This window comes from Brachyhypopomus gauderio, unplaced genomic scaffold (genome assembly GCF_052324685.1).
Source record: "Brachyhypopomus gauderio isolate BG-103 unplaced genomic scaffold, BGAUD_0.2 sc45, whole genome shotgun sequence".
In the NCBI taxonomy this organism is placed as follows: domain Eukaryota; kingdom Metazoa; phylum Chordata; class Actinopteri; order Gymnotiformes; family Hypopomidae; genus Brachyhypopomus; species Brachyhypopomus gauderio.
In genome coordinates, this window is record NW_027506871.1 from 1,362,474 (window position 1) to 1,385,018 (window position 22,545).

Consider the following 22,545-nt stretch of genomic DNA (forward strand, 5'->3'; position numbering starts at 1 on the left):
ATGACGTAATCGCGGTAGCTCCAGCGTGCTGTCGCTTCGTGAGATCGTCAACAACTTCCGGTCACCACCCCCCTCAACAATTTACACTCGCCACCCCCTCCAGGTTCAAATCTCACTCCAAGCGATCTTGAAAAGTTGGCAACCCTGATATTATTTTTTCTTGTGAGAGGTATTAAAAAGGTCTTAAGTGTCATTGAATTTGAGATTTAAAAATGTGCAGATACCCTGAGTGACCTGGCCACTATCCTGCAAGAAGAATGGCTTAAAATCCCTCTGAGCAATGTGCAGGACTTGTATATGTCATTCCCAAGATAAATTGACGCTGTATTGGCTGCAAAACGAGGCCCTACACCAGGGATGCACAACTTGAAGGAGGAGTAGGGCTGAACGATTAATTGCATTTGCGATAATCTCGCGATATTTTAAAACGCGATTCTCTAATCGCACAGGCTGCGATTTAAACTGGTCACGTGACTTGGGAGCGATCCGAGGACGAACGGAGCAAACCCGAGCAGGAGGCAGGGAGGTGGAGAAGTGAAGTTAACACAGCGCACTAGGGGTGACCTGCAATAGTCGCTGATTCGACTATAGTCGACTATACCCCCTAGTCGACTATGAACGTCATAGTCGAATGTACCTTTCTAACTGCATGGGGGTGCCCAAGGATGCAGCTAAGCATTAGTTGTTACATGAAATGTCTTTGTTTTCGTTATATATAGACTGTTGTCAAATAAAATCATCCTAATGTCTGTTAATAAATATTTTTAAATGATGTTTGCGCATTAACAATAGGCATATTCCTTACTACACATTAATAAATCACACCCTGCAGTTGCACAATCCAAACGAGCGGAGCTGAACACGGTACAGAATACGCACAGCATCTGCCGAGATTATAATGGCTACTAAAAAACTTCAAAAGTATTTTGAAAAACATAAAGATGAATCAAACAAAGTAAAGTGCAAGTTATGTCATCAACGTCTTTCATTTCGCACGACAACAACCAACATGGCATACCATTTAAAACGCGTAAGGCGAAAAAAAACGTTTGTCGTTTCAGTCCTGTCGTCTTGTCTCGTCGCGGTGCATCTCGGCAAGTATAGGCCTATAAACAATTTTTGTTATTGTTTGCTTTTAAACCCCGTTACTTGAACCTTTCCTTGTATTTTTTGCTGTTGTGTGGCAATTTTTTTATATTTTCAGGCAGGCATATTTTATTTAAAATATTTTTTGACATTTTGACAGTGCTTGTCTGACAGTTCGATATGCGCAATGCGCACTGACGGTTAATGTTCTCTAACGTTTCATAAAGTAAATAAATAAAAGCTGAATAAAGCCAACATACTGTGTTTATTCATTTATCTGAGTGTTTTAGGTTTTAACTTTGAAGAGGAAAAAAGTCCTGAATGAGAATGGGATTTAAGGTGCTCTAATTAAAAAAATAAAAATAAATCCGATTCGACTATTAGTCGACTAAACGGAAAAGCTGACGAATCAGATTCGACTATGAAAGTCCTTAGTTGAATACACCCCTACAGCTCACTTTAACTTGTTGCACAATGGCTTCAGGCTCGACAGAAGCTGACACAACTGAAAGTCTAATACCAAAGAGGGGCAGCACATCAGTTGTGTGAAATTACTTTGGCTTTAAAAAAGATGCTGCTCAACGTCAGGTACCTTGCAAAACGTGTCTTGCTACTGTTGCTATGACGCGAGATAACACTACAAACCTTCTTCAGCATTAAAAAAAACACCACAAAGCCTCGTATGATATTTGTAAGGCTAAAATGCCAACGATCAGTGCTGCGTCTTCAAATACGCCAAAGTGTTTCTCTGTGCTTATACAGCCTTAGTATGCGGTGAGCAGCGAAATACCGTGAAATCACACATATAGGCGCAATAAGATTTAAAGCACGGATGAATCGCAAAAGCGCGGATAGCTTGACCGCGGTCCAGCAGACAGGGTTCACTGACCGAACCGTTTGAAAGTGTAACTCCTTATGGATGTAATTGGAAGCAGCACGCTGAAATAACTCGGCCAGTAACGGAGTTCATAGTGAAAGACATGATGCCCGTTAATATTAGTGAACGAGCCCGGCTTCATGGCTTTGTTAAACACACTGGATATGCGCTACCAAATGCCCTCACGCACATATTTTAGCCAAGTTGCTATACCTGCAGGGTTGCCAACTCTCACGCATTGAGCGTCTTAGACTGAAAAGTTACTAGTTCGCTCTGGCGCCAACCACAGGCGATCGATCGATCGTGATATAATAATAATAATCACCCATCCCCCCCCTCCCCAGTCAACAAATTACGTTCACCACCCATTCCAGGTTCAAGTCTCACTCCAAGCGATCTTGAAATTTGCCAATCCTGTATCTGAGCTGTATAAAAAAATGCCGAAACAGAGTTTCCTAAAAACCCATTTTAAATCGCAATCGCGATAAAAAATTGCAATTAGATTATTTTCTAAAATCGTTCAGCCCTAAGGAGGAGCCGGGCCACAAATAAAGTTAAAGCTGCTCGATGGGCCACCATGGGGTAGCGATTGTATTTTTTTTTTTTGTTGATGGGGGGGGGTGGCGAGTTAAAATTGTTGGGGGGTAGCAGCGAGTTTAATTGTTGACCGGGGGGGCGAGTGAAAAATGGAGACAAATTAAGTATTATATCACGATCGATTCTTAGTGTTGACTTGTAACTTCCACGGTAGCCCCACTCAAAGGTAGCCCAAAAACAACACTGTTGGTTCGTCGTTCAAATTCAGGCACGAAGCCAGAATGCAAATGGCCCGCGGGCCGTATGTTGTGCACCCCTGCCCTACACCATACTGATAAATTATTGTGGTCTAAAACCAGGTGTTTCAGTTTCATTGACCAACCCCTGTATCTGTTCCACGAATGGTGTGAAAAACAAAATCCCTTCAGTGGTCTGTAGATTCACAACAGCTTTTGGATTTGAGGGGAGGGTTCTGTGAGGAGTTTGTAGGGAAATTCTAAGAACTGCAAATAAACAGCGAGAGGGGGTTTAATCTCTTATCGGCAGCTGGCAGCAGGAAGGAGCTGCCAGTGACGGCAGTCAATCTCTACTGGCAGTAGGATGGAGCTGCCAATGGCAGCTGCCTATTGTGAGTGTCGGAAAAATGTCTAATTGGAATGAGCAGTCAGCCGTCAATCACTATAGCCGTGTGTCCGTGGTGTCTACATTGGTATCTGGCGTAGCGTACCCTGTGCTTTTAGTTACATTTCTGGCGAGGGATAAGCGTAAATGTTACATATGTTACATATCGACAAAACACACAGCAAAAAGACCAGTGTTGAATTGACTCCCACAGAGTTAATTTTAACACTTTCTGAGGGTTTATATAGCTCCACACTCTGCAGAGTTAAATTAACACTTTCAAAATAGTTAAAACATTTAACACTTGGTTAGAGTTACTTTGTTAACTCTCAGTTAAAGTAACACTTTCTTTGAGTTATTATTATTTTTTTTACTATTTCAGTAGTTAATTTCACTCCCTAAATATTTAGTTATTAACACTATTAAAATGTTAAAATTAGAATATATTCCCATTCAGTTGAGGTCCTTCAAAGTTGAACTACAACATTGTGAAAGAAGGTACAATGTACAAACTTTCATCTCTAACACTATATGAACTTTGAATATTAAAACCATTGTAGAAATTATGTTCAGATGTGACCAGTAATGGTGCGCAAGTAAAAGAAAGACACGATCACACCAGTCTCATTGAAAATGTAGGATTTAATGAATAAAGTGAACCAATGCAAAACCCGTGACATAATCTAAATAAAGGATACAATAACCAGAAGTGAACTGGTACATACTAGTCAACACAACTAGTCCCTGAACTTAAGGGGAGCCCTCACCTCTCATGGGGACTCTTCAAGACCCGCTCACCCCACAACATCAGGCGGCTTCAACCTAAAAGATCCCTAAAGGTCCAGAAATACTGCTTTACATATCTGGGGAGAAACACCTGCACCTAAAATAAACACACACACACACATATTAATTGTGAAACGCACACATAACCTTGCTTAATAATACATACACCTTGATACAGTAGTTTAGGCTATCAAAATCACATTACTATCCTTTTAATGTTGGTAAAAAAAAATTCAGAAATTGACGTTCACCAATTGTTTTTCCCTGTTCCACAATAAACTGCGGTGCTGTTCCATTCTGGCGCCAATAAATGCTACACCTTTTAAAACTGAAAGACCCCAGCGTATAAAAACACATGTTGGTCTTAGTGTAAAGACAAGTGTTGTTTTGATATAATTATGCATTTATTTTAATTAGTGGTGGGCCGTAATCAGCGTTAACGGCCCACCATTTATTTTAATCCTCACTGTCAAATTATGGAGCGCTAGCTAGCTAGCTATCGCTATCAGTTTGCTAACTTAGCTAGGTTAGGTATGCTAGCAATAATTGTGCTATATTCGCCAGACATTCACGAAAGAATGGGCTCGTTATTAAAAAACAACATGTAGTGTATGTGATAAATACCTATTATGTAATTCCTACATATTGTGAATTTATCCCCACACAATGGCTTTCAATAAAGACACATTTAGAAGATGTGAAAATATTACATCTAGGAAATAACGAAGAGTTCATGTTAGTCGGTAAGCTCTTCAGTGCTAAGACAACTTTTCAAAATAAAAGTCATGGGTTAATTCAACATTTTAACATGTGCAACTGAACATGTGAACCTACAAACACAAAGGTATCAAGTATATACAAGGACCAATGCATGTCATGTGCATCTAGACTTGTGTAACAATTCTCACATTTGTGAACACAAATCAAAGCTCAGATTTCCTGCATTGGCGAATTAGAATACATGTGTCTCACTATTAAATAACATGACCTAGACCCCCCCATTTCAGGCCTATAGTGAGGAACACATAAGGAGCAATTGTTGGGAATTTTCTTCTCCGACCCAGACGGGCCCCAACACCGCCCCGATGAACCGACTGGTTTTTGACTGAGTGGTCCAAGCAAAGTCTTGACAACAAAAGTTCTTTTAAAATGATTTATATAGAATATTAATGAATGCAATATAATAGAAGTATACGTGGTACAAACTCTTCAGTGCACTGGTGCTAGTTTGCCTAGGAATCTACCTAACCCAAGTGGATCTCAGCAGTGTCCAAGCGAAAAAGCCTCTCGTGCTGGGCGATGTCCTTTCTTTCATACTCTCTGTCCATAAGTTTCGATTTGTTAAGTTTCGATAACTCCCCAATCTTGGCTGCTCTCCATGGAAATTCACCTGCTCCTCTTCTCCCAGCCTGTGTGCCTGGTTATCTAAAAACTGCTTGCTACACATCCTGCACTGAATAGGCCCCTTCTGTTCTCCTCAAGGCCACTGAGGCCTCCTTACTCCTGCTTTCCCACAGTCTTCCTGAAAAACACTAAATTGACACATCAAGTTATTAGCCTTTAATTTTCTTTTTTCCAACACAATGCACTTCATATGCATCTGGACTTGTGAAACACTTCTCACATTTGTGAAAACAAATCAAAGCTCAGATTTCCTGTTTTTACACTGGTAAATTAAATAAGCTTTTTACCAGTTTCACAAATATTAATTCCTTAGTAATAAAAACTTTGTTGTTTCCCTGCTCAATATTTACCACATTAATAACCACACTGTAACAAATGTTCCTGTAAAATAACAGTAAAGACCTGGCAGCTGGGTTGCCATTATGTTACTGTAAAATTAACATTTTTTAACTGTAATTAAAATTTACAGTTTTGTACTGTTAATGAGAAATACAGTAAAGGACTGTTTTTTTACAACTTTCCTGCAACTTACAACTTTTACAACTGCAGTTGATTTCCCATTATGTTACTGTTACATTATGTTAATCATTCTTCAACACACACATATTTAGTAGGCTGATAAAAACAAACTGAAAACTTTGCTAATATACTTTGCACCAATTTTTGAATATAATAAAACTGCTACTCACCAAATAACTTGCTAGATGGGGATGGATGCAGAGAGACACAGATCCATGTTCCCATATGTAGCTTGGTTTAAACAATGCAATTTCCCACAATGCAAAAAATACAACATCATACTGTAATTTAGATGGTTTGGTTGAATGATTAGCGGTAAAGTGCTGTATTTTAGAAAACCAGTATAGTCCTGTTAAAAGCACAGTAAATTACCAATTTTCTGTTTGTATTACCAGTAGAGTGCTGTTTTCAAAAATAACAGGTTAATACTGTTGGAATTCTGCTGTAAATTAACAGCAATTTTTTACAGTGCAGACTTCTTTCTTTTACCTGCTTTTTTGGAATAGTGGACTATCAGGGGACTGATACAGTTAGGTTTTTGCATCTGAGATGCAGAATCCCTCCATCACCTTATTGTGTACTGTAAGGAACCATGTAAAGCATTAAATGGGCCTGAGGCCTCAGCATCAACCCACAGTCTTTGAGAGGTCATAGGTCATAGTTGGGTCAAAGCCTGCTTCAACTGCTTCCTACTAGCTCCTAATGAGCCCCATGTATTCTGCGTCGCCAATGCAAAATATAGGAATATAGGGAGTTATAATGTGTTTTCACAAATGTGAGAATTGTTTCACAAGTCCAGATGCACATGAAATTCGTGTACATCGAAGGTGACTTGCTATCTTAAAATGGAGGTAATATTAGAAAATCCTGTACGCATATTTAATATTGAAATTGAAATACAGGATATTAATGATAATGCTTCGTATTTCCGCAAATATACTATTAATTTGGACATTTAGGAGTCTACTTCTGCAGGCGAAAGTTTTTCTTTAAGTAACGCCGTTGACCACGATATCAGAACGAATTCAATAAGAACGTACCATTTATCAATAGTAAACTTTTTGATATTGAACTACAAACAGGGAGAGATGGCTCAAAATTTACTGATTTAATCCTAAAAATTGAATCCTTTTTTGCTAATTGCCGGCGATGGTGGAAGTCCTTCTCGCTCTGGAACGGCAAGCATTATCGTGCGCGTGCTGGACACAAATGACAATTCACCTCAGTTCGACAAAGAATGTTACATGCCAATTGGAAGCCTGGTTGTTAAGTTAAATGCAACGGATTTAGATGAAGGGTCTAACTCAGACATAGATTACTCATTTAGTTTATATACTTCAGAGAAAACGCAACAGACATTTGCCTTAAATCCTAATAATGCCTCAGCTTCACGTGTAAAATGAATTGCAGCTGCCCCTGCCCAATAGTGTCTGCCCTGGTTGATTGGCAATAACTGGCTGCCGTCGCTGCTGATCTGGTAGCTGCTGCTGTTTGACTGGTGTCTGCCATAACCAACTGGCAGCTGACACTGACGACTGGCAGCTGTCATTACCAAACTGGCGGCTGCCAGTGCCAGTCTGGCAGCTGACATTGACTGCTCCTTCCTGCTGCCAACTGCCAGTTAGAGATTAAACCCTTACTGTAAACAGCTGTACTGTAATTCCCATCTGAATGTAAAGATTCACACTGTCCTCTCAGAATGAGCGTCTCTGACTGGAATGGAGCAGAACAGCTGAACACTGTGCTGGGTGCTGAACACTGTGCTGGGTGCTGAACACTGTGCTGGATGCTGAACACTGTGCTGAGATGTGTGTCAAGAAGAACACGTGTAGGGTGAACAGGAGCATCACAGCTGGACTGTGGAGGAGTGGGGAAGTTCACAACTGTTACATCACACTCATTATATCACACCTGTTACCTAACCCCCCCAATCATGCTGCTGGAAAGATCATAATGTGCAGCAACATGTGTGTGGAGGCTCCGTGTTGAATGTCAGGAGGACACAGCAGAGATGATGGTGTGATGATCAGGTCCATCACACCCACTGATTACAGAAACATGTCAGTACGTTTTCATTACGTCAGCGGCCTGCAAAGACTCCAGATCTCAACCCTGTGGTGAATGATGTAACCCTGTAGAGCAAGTGTGTAATGAGACCAAAAGGACTCTGTCCATCCTGTGTGAGCAGAGTATGTGTGATTGTCCTCAGATGTAGTTAATCCAGATCATGTGTGATCGTGCTCAGATGTAGTTAATCCAGATAATGTGTGATTGTGCTCAGATGTAGTTAATCCAGATCATGTGTGACTGTGCTCAGATGTAGTTAATCCAGAGCATGTGTGATTGTGCTCAGATGTAGTTCATCCAGAGCATGTGTGATTGTGCTCAGATGTAGTTCATCCAGAGCATGTGTGATTGTGCTCAGATGTAGTTAATCCAGATCATGTGTGATTGTGCTCAGATGTAGTTAATTCAGAGCATGTGTGATTGTGCTCAGATGTAGTTAATCCAGAGCATGTGTGATTGTGCTCAGATGTAGTTAATCCAGAGCATGTGTGATAGTGCTCAGATGTAGTTAATCCAGAGCATGTGTGATTGTGCTCAGATGTAGTTAATCCAGAGCATGTGTGACTGTGCTCAGATGTAGTTAATCCAGATCATGTGTGATTGTGCTCAAATGTAGTTAATCCAGATCATGTGTGACTGTCCTCAGATGTAGTTAATCCAGATCATGTGTGATTGTGCTCAGATGTAGTTAATCCAGATCATGTGTAAATGTGCTCAGATGTAGTTAATCCAGAGCATGTGTGATTGTGCTCAGATGTAGTTAATCCAGAGCATGTGTGACTGTGCTCAGATGTAGTTAATCCAGATCATGTGTGATTGTGCTCAAATGTAGTTAATCCAGATCATGTGTGACTGTCCTCAGATGTAGTTAATCCAGATCATGTGTGACTGTGCTCAGGTGTAGTTAATCCAGATCATGTGTGACTGTGCTCAGATGTAGTTAATCCAGATCATGTGTGATTGCAGGCCTGATAGTGTTCAGGCGCCACGCCGGAATTCCGGCATACCGATGTGTCTGCGTGAAAAAAATGGCTCGTCTAGTGCAGGAGTGGCCAACCTGCGGCTCTTTGCCTGGTTTCATGCGGCTCCCCAGCCGGTCCGCTCTCGCCTGCACTAACGGTGTGTGCCGTGGCCCGGTTACCTCATCAGCTCTGAGGGCGACACATCGCTACACCTTCGTGCTGCGCAGTTTGTTTACAAGCCTAACGAGCCGCTAATACTTTTAAATCCGGCGTAGTGAAAAACGGGAGACTAGCGGTATGAAGTATCTGTGATATTGTGACTCTGCTTTGAGTCTCGTTGGTGAGACGCGGTTCTTCTGTCACACGTTTGGAATAAACCACATACGAGGTGCAGCTAAGGCACCGCACACGACTGAGGGAGGTTTAAAAACTACTGACACTGTCTGTTCTCTTCTTCCTAAAGATGAGCGCAGGTCAGTGGCGTTGTAACGAGTGTTGATAACGGACTTTATCCACTTTTTACCGAGAAAACAACAGTTGTGTACATAACAGAGCTCGTAGTGTGCACCCACCTCCTCCAATTGTGCCAATGTCCTGAAGCACATCACGCCTTATGTTTATATCGAAGTTTGTGTTTGTTTTTTAATGTGCTGTTCGCTTAGCTTGAGTTCACCCCGGTATTTTCGTCAAACGCGCATGTGTATGAGATGAAAACACGGCTTCCCAGTCAGGACAAGTGTGTGACATTTGTAATAAATCTGAGCAGAGGTATATCTGCGTGTGTGTGTGAGAGAGAGAGAGGAAGGGATGAGTGATGCAGGGTTGCCAACTCTCACGCAATGAGCGTGAGACACACGCATTGGACTGTCTTCTCACGCCACACATCCAATTTTTTATTTATCTCTGATCTACATCTATGATTCAATGAGTTACAAATTCGCCAACCACTGGCAATCAATCGATCGCAAAATAATAATTAATTTGTGTCCATTTTACATGGCCCCCGCTAATAATTTACACTCACCACCCCCCCGTCAACAATTTACAAGATCAATTCAAACTCCAAGTGATCTTGAAAAGTTGGCAACCCTGGTGATGTTCAAGCGTGTCCATGTATGATGTGGCTCTTTGTCGTCACACAGTAAAAAAAAAGTGGCTCTTGGTCTCTGACGGGTTGCCCACCCCTGGCCTAGTGCATGAGTTAAAGTTCTCCGTCACCACGACAGATTTCCGTCATTTGAATTTTTTGGGGGGGAAAATGCATCAAATCCTAATAATAAACCACACACACGCGCGCTATCTGTTTTGAGGAAATATGATCCTCTCACTGGATCATCAGCACTGGATGGATGACGGCGGTGTCACTTGATTGACTTGCGGGTCATCCCGCATTCTGATTTTCAGACACTACGTAAAAAAGTTACCTCCCTCCTGCCTTTAGTCCAGTTTGTTTTGGTCAGTTTATGTTGTCAACTTGTTTGGTCGTGCCGAAGACGTTAAATGCTCCGATTCAATCGACATAAACATCTTACAGGCGGTCCCCGGGTTACGAGGTTCCCGGGTTACGATTTTTCGTGGTTCGACACATCTCCCATTTACTGTATAAAGCCTTGTTTGGACCTAAGTGGTTCTGCGTCGTAAACGGAACTTGGTGTTTGGTGTGCACGGCGTCAGGATAGGCCTTTAGCCTTAGTTAAACGCAGCTATGGATAAAGGTATTTGCCAAAAGGCTAGCTTTAGGATAGGATAACTGCGTATAGTACGTTATTTACCTACAGTATGTACGTATGTTCCGATTTACACCAAAAATCGATTTACGATCGACATCGTAACCCGGGGACCGCCTGTATTTCAGACATCGGAAGAGCTTCAGAGGTAGATACAAGATAAATTCAGTATTTTATCTTTGTTCGGATGAATTTTAATTTTTGTCAGAAATATATATATATATGAGTGGTTTTTTTTTTTTTTGAGCCGGTACAGGTGGTCAGACGATCTGGTTCATCATGGCCGCATGTAACTTGCGGCGTAAGGCGTAATACATGAACAAAAGCACAAAATTTATGTCCTAATAAACCAACACAAAATATTTATTTAATATTTTATATATTTAAACTAACTATTTGCATAATGTCTTTGAGTTGTCTTGTGTCCTGGTGATTGTGCTCAGATGTAGTTAATCCAGATCATGTGTGATTATGTTCAGATGTAGTTAATCCAGATCATGTGTGATTATGTTCAGCTCTAGTTAATCCAGCATGAAGGGAGGTTGGAGGAGCAGAGGGAGGACAGATGATGTACTGCAGATTTTCTCAAATAATCCTGTTCTCTGTGTTTTCAGTTCACATAGAAATGTGGTAACTTTTAGGTTTCTTAGATCTCACCTAATCAACTGTGTTATCCTGACATTTGTGCCCCCTATCATGATTAGCCCCTCCCCCAGTTGTCAATCACGTATGTCTTGTTTCATGTGCCATGTGTCTGTTTTTGATAGTATGCGTTTCCCTTGTCTTGCTCATGCCATTTGTAACCCGGCCCACTCATCAGTGTATTCAGGTGTTCCTTGTTTAGTCTCTTGTCTTTAAAATCATGTCCAGAACCCACATGTCCAGACGGAACGTTCTCATCTGGATATGTGTTTGACTCATGGGGGACGTGGCGTAGTTTGTGTCTTGCGCCTCTCTCCCTGGAAGATGTTGAGGACGTGTTCTTATTTGGAACTTTGATCGCTGGGTTTCTGCTGATTGGATTAGGTGTTGCCCTGGTGTTTCGGGAAATTAAAGGAGTGGGGTCAGTTATCGAACACCCATGCCAAGTGTCCAACTTGATTGATGCGGTGGGAAGAGCTGTCGGAAGTGTCGCATGAAGTTGGATCAGTTGGGAGACCGCCGACTTAAGGAGAGTTCCTGTGCTCAAACGCTCAAGGACGAGCTCCTTGCAAATTTTTTCATCTGCTTATCTACATTGGTGCCCAAACAAATTTCTCCCAGAAGGTCGTCGTCTTGGTTACCTGCTCCTACCCCCACACAGAGACTGTCAGAGATGGTTCTCGCCTTCCACCACGAACTTTGACACACAAACTCTGTGCCAGGCCTCTGGCTCCCCCTCCCTCTCTGAATGGATCACGCCTCTCACTGCTTACTGTCTGTGTTATCAATGAATCACGCCTCTCACTGCTTACTGTCTGTGTTATCAATGAATCACACCTCTCACTGCTTACTGTCTGTGTTATCAATGAATCACACCTCTCACTGCTTACTGTCTGTGTTATCAATGCTGTATGTGCTATGGGGATTTTTTGCATGCACACAGACTGTTGTCCTGTTCGTGAGAATAATCTGTGGTCATATGTTTTTGTCTCCTAGTGTTTATCTCTGTGTTTTCCCCCCCTGCGGAGCTGGTGGTGCACTAGATACAGCGGCTGCTCTGGGCTTCCGGTGCTTTAACACTGGACCCCAGGGGAAACGAATTCCTTGTACTTGTACAATGTATGACAATAAAATCTTTCTGATTCTGAAACTGTGTTTGGTCTATTGTGGCTGGTCGTTGTTTTCTGTACAGCCCCTTGTGTTGACGTGTTTCTGGAAATCATTACAGTTTGTGCTTGTTTGTCTAAGTATGTCTCTTAAGGTTAGTTATGTTTCATGTACGGACTCCCTCTGAGATTTTGGCCTGTTTGTACCACCCTGATTCCCCTTTAATAAATAATTATTTATTAATATATCTCACTCTTCTCAGCATTTGTTTCCTCCTTATCACTCCATGACACCGCAGGCATTATTCCTCCCTTCCTTCTTGTTGTGGGGTTTGTTTCGTGTCATGTCAGACTAGTTAGTTTCCATGTTCTCAGTTTCTTTAGTCACATTTAAATGTGGCTTGTCTGTTCCAGTTTGGTAGACTTATAGTATCGTGTGTGAATGTGTGTATGTAGTGTGTGAAATAAATGTGCCATATTTGTCAATTGTGATTTTCACCACAATTGAAATTTGTCCTCCGCATTTACCACCACACCACACCAGTGATAACACACACACACACACGCACAGTTCAGATCAGTCACTATGACTCGTTGCTCTCACTCTGTTCCAGTGTGCGTGTGGGGAGTCTGACCCTTGTAGGTTCTCTGGTCTGTATATCAGTAATAAAACACACCCCTCTACACAATTATGTCCACCATCTTAATTGTGCTGTAGGGCTGTACAAGGAGAGGGCAAACAGTGACACCTGCTGGTGATTTAGTGTTCAGGACAAAACTCCTGTGCTTTTAGTTTTCAACTCTGTTTAAATCAGCGTTTCTCAAAGTGTGGGGCGCATGGGTATTGCAGGTGGGGCGCAAGCAATTGGAAGAAATGAACCTTTTTAAGCCTGTCGTTTTAATGCCTGTTTGGTTTGCATAAGGATTTTTAAAATGTCTGCGGAACAGTGTGAACCAGGGCTAGATTCGGACCTTTAAAGAATTAGTACCAGTAGCCCCCCAAACAAAATCACGCTCGCCACCCCCCGTCAACAAATTTGTTTGGGTGATATGGGACAGGTGGGGCGTGGAATTTGCCCTTCTTCTGAGGTTAAAAAAATAAATAAATAAAATGTATTTAAACAGACATGTCACTGTGTGGTTCTCTTACAGAGATGGAGTGTGTCTGGGTGATAATTCTGTTCCTCCACTGGTCTCTCTCAGGTACTGTAACCTCCATCATAAGACATTCTATCAAACAATTTCAGTTTCTGATTTGTTTACATGTCTAGCTGATTCAGATTTTCTTTTTAAGAATTATAAGTGACATCAAACAGAAACATTGTTTGTTTTTTTTTTTGTTAATGGAAACGTCTTACATCTTAACATAAAACTGAACTAGGTAATATGTTCTCCACTAATGACCATCGTTGGGATTTAGAAAAGCTCTATATGAGAATAAAATATTATATGACAAACCATTTCACAAATCTCCAAATGAGAAGCCATATTTTTACTTTTCCAAATGAAAACAACTACACCAGGTAATACAAATGAGAAATCAAATAATTTTTATGTAGATATATAAGCCTAATGTAGTCACTGTGCCGTTCATGTGTGGCTGTGTTTGTGCCACTGTCGCCCCCGTGTGGTGAACAAGTGTAAATGTGTTTAATGAGACTGACCAGCTGGTTCCAGTTACCAGGTGATCGATCGGTGCATCTGAAACTGTTTATTTAGGGTTCACACACACATAGTGTGGGAACCCTATTGTAATTAGGGTTCACACACACAGTGTGGGAACCCTATTGTAATTGCTGGTATTTTTAGGGTTCACACACACATAGTGTGGGAACCCTATGTAATTGTTAGGGTTTTTAGGGTTCACACACACATAGTGTGGGAACCCTATTGTAATTGTTAGGGTTTTTCTTTCTTTATTATTATTCTTTGTCCCATTTTTTGACTTAAAACGTATTGTGCAGCCTAGACCGTAATGCCTAGAAACCCCAAACTTGGCAAAAAGGTTCAGTTAACTCCAAGGACCAGATTCCCATACAGGGACCCAAATTGGCCTGATGGTGGCGCTATAGCAGACCATATTGACTTTTTGTCCATATCTCCTACACCGTAAGTCCTAGAACCAAAATTCCAGTTCCTATACATTCCTTGACTAAATTCAATAGGACAATTAATATACAACCATTAAGCTCCGCCCACTTAGATTTCGAGTTAATTTGCATAATGTGCAAAATCACACACATATTTGAGCGCAAACTAGTCCCTGGATTTTTTACATACATGCACATATGTGGTATCAAAACGTTCAGAAGAGTCTGAACTTTAAAATCTATCCAACAAAAATGCTAATTTCTTCACTACCTAGTCAGTATAAGCCAATCAAATGAGGAGGCGTAAATTCAATAGTAAATTTTGCGCATATGGAGCTCTAACTTAAGAAAACTTGCATGTAATGAGATGGCACTTCACAGACAGCTTCCCTGTGAGGGTCTGGGGCAGCTCGCAGAGGTTGCCATACCTCACCTGCTAGGGGGCGCTATAACATGCAAAAATTTGCCCCATGCACTCAGATTGGCCGATCCACATGAAACTTGGCAGACATCATCTATGGGCCTCTGGGAACCAGGTCCTAAAGCAGACACTCCATACTTCCAAAATGGCTGACGTAATCGGCCAATCAGTGATCGGCACGCGTTTGACAGGCTTACCATTGGTCGATCTGCACGAAACCTCTTGGGTGTGGACAAGTGCACGCCCCCTATGACATAATCCAGCCGGGTGTCGATTGGCCACTGGGGGGCGCTATTGCAAAAAAAGCAAGTGTATCCCCTACATAATTCCACTTGGGAACATGCAATTGGACTCTTTTGATTCCTTGCAGTAGTGTGAACAACTTTCCCATTACATGTCCTATTAAAAAATGCACAGTTTATTTACAGTTAATAATAGTTTGAAATCATCACTTTTCATACTCCTCCTAGGATTTTCATACTATCATGTCAAGCAAAGTCTTATAATACTCTACAGAGTGTGAAATCAAAAAACAATCCAAAGATTTTGGATTTGAGGACACTTATACCTGCTAAATATTTTTTTAATGGACAGCATCGATACATATAATATTCATATTCTTAAAGCTCTTTCATATTTTATCCAATTCTGACCAAAATGCACAAGCCCATTCAGAATCCCATCCTCAACAAATTTGTCAAGTTTCATCTAAATCGGTTATCGTATGGCTCTACAGTGCAGTATTATATACAATGCATAAAAATGCATGTAAAGTCCCTCTGTCACCTTCTCCTTCTCACACGCACGCAAGCTGAAACTCACACTCTCAGTCTCTCTCACACTCTCACCCACATTCCCCCTCCCATCTCTGTGCCCTAAGTAAACATTGCTCTGGCTACCTAGATCTCTCTGTGTCTATTAACCAGGCACACACACATACAGGCGCAAGCAGGCCTTCCTATAGCATTCACAATGACACTTCCCTAGCCATACCCACCCATATCTCAGTGACTAACACATGCTCATACAAACTGATATTTGGCTTCTTTTTTGTCTCTCTCTCACACAAACACACAGACACACACACCTTTATACCTATATGTATGTATAGTTTCTATGTATACTTATGTATGTATGTATTAGTATATGTTGTCATAGTTTGAGTACATACACTACCACACACACACACACACACACACACACTTCTACCTAAATGTATGTATAGTTTGTATGCATATCTGTCCAGTCATAACAGTCATGTCAGTCCAGTCATGTCAGTCATTTCAGTCCAGTCAGTCCAGTCATGTCAGACATAAGTCATGTCAGTCATATCAGTCATGTCATTACAGTCATGCCAGTCATGTCACTCATTCCAGTTATGTCAGTCATATCAGTCATATTACTTTTGTTCATCATGCCAGTGATGTCATTTCAGTCATGCCAGTCATATCAGTTATGTCAGTCATGCCAGTCATGCCAGTCATGTCAGTCATGTAATGCCAGGCTTTGCAGACTACATTCATACTTTGAATACACGGGCAGTCATGTTAGGCGTGCAAGGTGTGCAAGGAGTGAATTAACAAAGCATAGTCTCTGGCACCCTCAATCTCTCTCTGTCTGTAATATACAGGCCCAATCATGTATAGACAAATGCAGGCCTTCCTATATTGTTCACATAGATGCAGCCCTAGCCAGATGTGCTATTTCTGTGTCTCCCTTTCTGACACACGCAGATGTCATCACACTCTATCTGTAGAGCACACACTGGCCAAACCCAAACAGCTTCTTTTCACTTTTAGGTCTAAAGGACCTTTTGGGCTTCCTTTTGCCTATTGAGGCCAAAATATGCCTATTTGTGTGTGAACCCGCCAATCGCCGCTTGCGGCTATATTTAGGGTTCACACACACATAGTGTGGGAACCCTATTGTAATTGTTAGCGTTTTTCTTATTATTATTATTCTTTTGCCCATTTTGCTGTCTATAAATGATACTGCAGCCTAAACCGTAAGGCCTAGACACACCAAACTTGCCAAACTTGTTCTCTAGGTCAAAAGGACCACACTCACTTATAGGGACCCACATCGGCCTGATGGTGGCGCTATAGCACACTATGTGACATTTTGGCCCATATCTCCCATACCATAAGTCATAGAAACAAAATTCCACTTCCTATGCATTCCTTGGCTCAATTCAATAGGACATTTCATATACAACTATGAAGCTCCGCCTACTTAGATTTTTTGCTAATTTGCATAATATGCAAAACCTACTTTTGCCTACTACTCCTTGGTTTTTCATCTGATCACCACAATCTTGGTATCAAACTACTCAGAAGAATCTCATTATCAAAACCTATCGCCAACATTGTGACATTTCCATACAGCCTGGCTGTCACATGTCAATCAATAGCTCTGAGGCGTGGCCAAATTTACTTCAGCAGCTATATCTCAACAATGCTTTGACCAATCTTCATGAAAATTTATCAGTTGTTAGGACACATGACTCGGAGGTCACAGGTCAAAGCAGGCCACGATTGTCCAATAGGGGGCGCTATAACATGGGAAAAACTGTTTCTCAGAAACCATTAGTCACATCAAGCCAAAACTTTACAGGCATCATCATGGGGTCAAGTGGTATCAAGACACACAATGATGACCTCATCACTCAAAAAACATGGCCGCCATAAGCCAATTAATTTTAATTTTAATTAATTGGCCATTTGACCTACTTACCATAGGTACATACACATGAAACTGACATGGTATGTTCATGTACACACCCTCTAAGACATACCCATGTTGGAAGGGAATTGCACCACTAGGTGGCGCTATACTAGAAAATCCAGAATTTCTCCTACATATTTTCACTTATCAAGTAATGCTTGCACTCATATGATTGTATGCAGAATTCCTAGCAACTTTGTAATTACATGTGCTTTGCAAAAATGTACCACTTTTTCACTATTATCAAATATATATAACTTGCCATTTTCATACTAGTCCTAGCATTTTAACTCCATCACCTTAAATCACACCTTGTAATACTCAGCAGACTCTGAAATGCTAAGATTAGCGAAAAAATCCTAAGTTTTTGACAAATTAATATTTTTCATATGCATCACAATGCTACCATCATAACACATCAAATTCCCAGTTCAATAACTACGCCATAGTATGTCTGATTGTTATGGAAATTGAAATCCACATTCACATGACCATTGTGGTGCGATGTGCCAATTTTGAGCCAAATCCGTCCACAAACAGCTCTACAGTGAATATTTTCATTTTCCATACAAAGCAGTGGAGGGAGGCAGAGACAGCTGCTAAGCCACACACGCACGTGCCTTTCTCACACACTCTACCCCCCCCTCCTCCACTCCCCTCACACTCCCCCTTGCTTCCAACACTTTACAACCCATGGGCTCTACCTCCCCCCCCTCTCTTTTACATGCACTTACAAAAACACAGGCCTCTGTAGCTTTCACACTGCCCTTGCCATACCTACCCATTTCTCTATGAGTAACCCAGATACAAACACACAAACTGACGTTTAGCTTCTGTTTTTGAAAACACACTCTCACACACACACACACACACACACACACACACACACACACACACACACACACACTTCTACCTAAATGTATGTATAGTTTGTATGCATATTTATAGTATATGTATAGTATATGTCAGTCATGCCAGCAATGTCAGTCGTATCAGTCATATCAGGCATGCCATGCCAGTCATTTCAGTCCAGTCATATCAGTCATATCAGTCATGTCAGTCATATAAGTCAAATAATCAAATCATTACAGTCATGCCAGTTATGTCAGTCAAATCAGTCATGTTAGTCCACATTCATACTTTGAATACACGGACAGTCATGTTAGGCATGCAAGGTGTGCAAGGAGTGAATTAACAAAGCATAGTCTCTGGCTCCCTCAATCTCTCTCTGTCGGTAATATACAGGCCCAATTATGTATAGACACATGCAGGCCTTCCTATACTGTTCACATAGATGCAGCCCTAGCCAGATGTGCTATTTCTGTGTCTCATTTTCTGACACAAGCAGATGTCAGTCATGTCAGTCCAGTCATGTCAGACATAAGTCGTGTCAGTCATATCAGTCATGTCATGCCAGTCATGTGACTCATATCAGTCATGTCATTACAGTCATGCTAGTCATGTCACTCATTCCAGTCATGCCAGTTGTCAGTCATATCAGTTATGTTATTTTTGTTCATCATGCCAGTGAAGTCATTCCAGTCATATCAGTTATGTCAGTCATGCCAGTCATGTCAGTCATGTTATGGCAGGCTTTGCAGACTACGTTCATACTTTGAATACACGGACAGTCATGTTAGGCGTGCAAGGAGTGAATTAACAAAGCATAGTCTCTGGCTCCCTGAATCTCTGTCGGTAATATACAGGCCCAATCATGTATAGACACCTGCAGGCCTTCCTATATTGTTCACATAGATGCAGCCCTAGCCAGATGTGCTATTTCTGTGTCTCCCTTTCTGACACACGCAGATGTCATCACAAACTATCTGTAGAGTACACACTGGCCAAACCCAAACAGCTTCTTTTCACTTTTATTTTCCAATATCTTTCACACTGTAGGGCCTAGAAACAAAATTCTACTTCTATTGTATTCCTTGGATCAAGCCAAGATGTACTGCTTACATCAAAAAACATACAAACACACATACACACAATGCTAATCACAGCATGTGATTTACTTCTGATCTGAATCATTTTGCCAATTTTTTGGGCTTTTTTGCCTTTTCATGTGTGAACCCGCAATTGCCGCTTGCGGCTATATTTAGGGTTCACACACACATAGTGTGGGAACCCTATTGTAATTGTTAGCGTTTTTCTTATTATTATTCTTCTTCCCATTTTGCTGTCTATAAATGATACTGCAGCCTAAACCGTAAGGCCTAGACACACCAAACTTGCCAAACTTGTTCTCTAGGTCAAAAGGACCACACACACTTATAGGGACCCACATCGGCCTGATGGTGGCGCTATAGCACACTATGTGACTTTTTGGCCCATATCTCCCATACCATAAGTCATAGAAACAAAATTCCACTTCCTATGCATTCCTTGGCTCAATTCAATAGGACATTTCATATACAACTATGAAGCTCCGCCTACTTAGATTTTTTGCTAATTTGCATAATATGCAAAACCTACTTTTGCCTACTACTCCTTGGTTTTTCATCTGATCACCACAATCTTGGTATCAAACTACTCAGAAGAATCTCCTTATCAAAACTTATCGCCAACATTGTGACATTTCCATACAGCCTGGCTGTCACATGTCAATCAATAGCTCAGAGGCGTGGCCAATTTTACTTCAGCAGCTATATCTCAACAATGCTTTGACCAATCTTCATGCAAATTTATCAGTTGTTAGGGCACATGACTCGGAGGTCACAGGTCAAAGCTGGCCACGATTGTCCAATAGGGGGCGCTATAACATGGGAAAAACTGTTTCTCAGAAACCATTAGTCACATCAAGCCAAAACTTTACAGGCATCATCATGGGGTCAAGTGGTATCAAGACACACAATGATGACCTCATCACTCAAAAAACATGGCTGCCATAAGCCAATTAATTTTAATTTGAATTTATTGGCCATTTGACAGACTTACCATAGGTACATACACATGAAACTGACATGGTATGTTCATGTACACACCCTCTAAGACATACTCATGTTAGAAGGGAATTGCACCACTAGGTGGCGCTATACTAGAAAATCCTGAATTTCTCCTACATATTTTCACTTATCAAGAAATGCTTGGACTCATATGATTGTATGCAGAATTCCTAGCAACTTTGTAAATACATGTGCTTTGCAAAAATGTACCACTTTTTCACTATCATCAAATATATATAACTTGTCATTTTCATACTAGTCCTAGCATTTTAACTCCATCACCTTAAATCACACCTTGTAATACTCAGCAGACTTTGAAATGCTAAGATTAGCGAGAAAATCCTAAGTTTTTGACAAATTAATATTTTTCATATGCATCACAATGCTACCATCATAACACATCAAATTCCCAGTTCAATAACTACGCCATAGTATGTCTGATTGTTATGGAAATTGAAATCCACATTCACATGACCATTGTGGTGCGATGTGCCAATTTTGAGCCAAATCCGTCCACAAACAGCTCTACAGTGAATATTTTCATTTTCCATACTCAGCAGTGGAGGGAGAAGTAGAGACAGACGCACGTGCCTTTCTCACAGGCTGCCCCCCCCTCCTCCACTCCCCTCACACTCCCCCATGCTTCCAACACTTTACAACCCATGGGCTCTACCTCCCCCCTCCTCTCTCTCTTTCACATGCACTTACAAAAACACAGGCCTCTGTAGCTTTCACACTGCCCTTGCCATACCTACCCATTTCTCTATGAGTAACCCAGATAAAAACACACAAACTGACGTTTAGCTTCTGTTTTTGATAACACACTCTCTCTCTCTCACACACACACACACACACCTACTTATAGGTTTAACATACACACTGCCCTAGCCATGTATACCCATTACTCTTTGACTAAAACACACACACACACACACACACACACACACACACACACACACACACACACACAGATATTTAACTTTTTTCTCCATACACATTCACACACAGGACTACAATTATGCTTCATATACACAGTTCTCTAGCCATTTCCAACACACTAACAGATGTTTAGCTTATTTTTGTCATCCAAAGACACACTAAGATAATCTCAGCAAGTGATTTAGATCTATTATCTGAATTGTTTTGCCATTACAATGTTTTGTGACCTTTTGGGCCTTGGTGACTCATAAGCCAGTTAAATGGACACTGATACTTCAGAGCATGCTACATGTATTCAAATCCAAGGTTAATTATTTACTCTAAACAATGCTCATATCCTATATGGCCCAAGGGCCCCTGCATATCTTCTTGAGATTCAAGACAATTGACAATGGGTGACTTTATTTGCTTAATCTGATTAATGTCAGAACATACACTACCACAAACACACACACACACACACACACACACACACACACTTCTACCTAAATGTATGTATAGTTTGTATGCATATTTATAGTATATGTATAGTATATGTCAGTCGTGCCAGCAATGTCAGTCGTATCAGTCATATCAGGCATGCCATGCCAGTCATGTCAGTTATATCAGTCATGTCAGTCATGCCAGTCATGTAAGTGGTGTCATGCCAATCATTTCAGTCCAGTCATATCAGTCATGTCAGTTCACATTCATACTTTGAATACACGGACAGTCATGTTAGGCGTGCAAGGTGTGCAAGGAGTGAATTAACAAAGCATAGTCTCTGGCTCCCTCAATCTCTCTCCGTTGGTAATATACAGGCCCAATCATGTATAGACACAAGCAGGCCTTCCTATATTGTTCACATAGATGCAACCCTAGCCAGATGAGCTATTTCTGTGTCTCCTTTTCTGACACAAGCAGATGTCAGTCATGTCAGTCCAGTCATGTCAGACATATGTCATGTCAGTCATATCAGTCATGTCATGCCAGTCATGTCACTCATATCAGTCATGTCATTACAGTCATGCTAGTCATGTCACTCATTCCAGTCATGCCAGTTGTCAGTCATATCAGTCATGTTATGTTTGTTCATAATGCCAGTGAAGT

At 41.1% G+C, this 22,545-nt stretch overlaps 1 protein-coding gene across 6 annotated transcripts in view; it reads left to right on the forward strand.

Moving 5' to 3' along the window:
* The window catches only part of LOC143486724 (ribonuclease inhibitor-like), a 139,079-nt gene that overhangs the window by 22,210 nt on the left and 94,324 nt on the right, over window positions 1–22,545 (forward strand). For all 6 annotated transcript variants that reach the window (XM_076986100.1, XM_076986098.1, XM_076986104.1 and 3 more), the window contains one exon: window positions 13,487–13,537. In XM_076986100.1, the coding sequence (XP_076842215.1) occupies window positions 13,489–13,537 (49 nt within the window). In that variant the 5' untranslated portion in view covers window positions 13,487–13,488. The remainder of the gene's footprint in view (window positions 1–13,486; window positions 13,538–22,545) is intronic.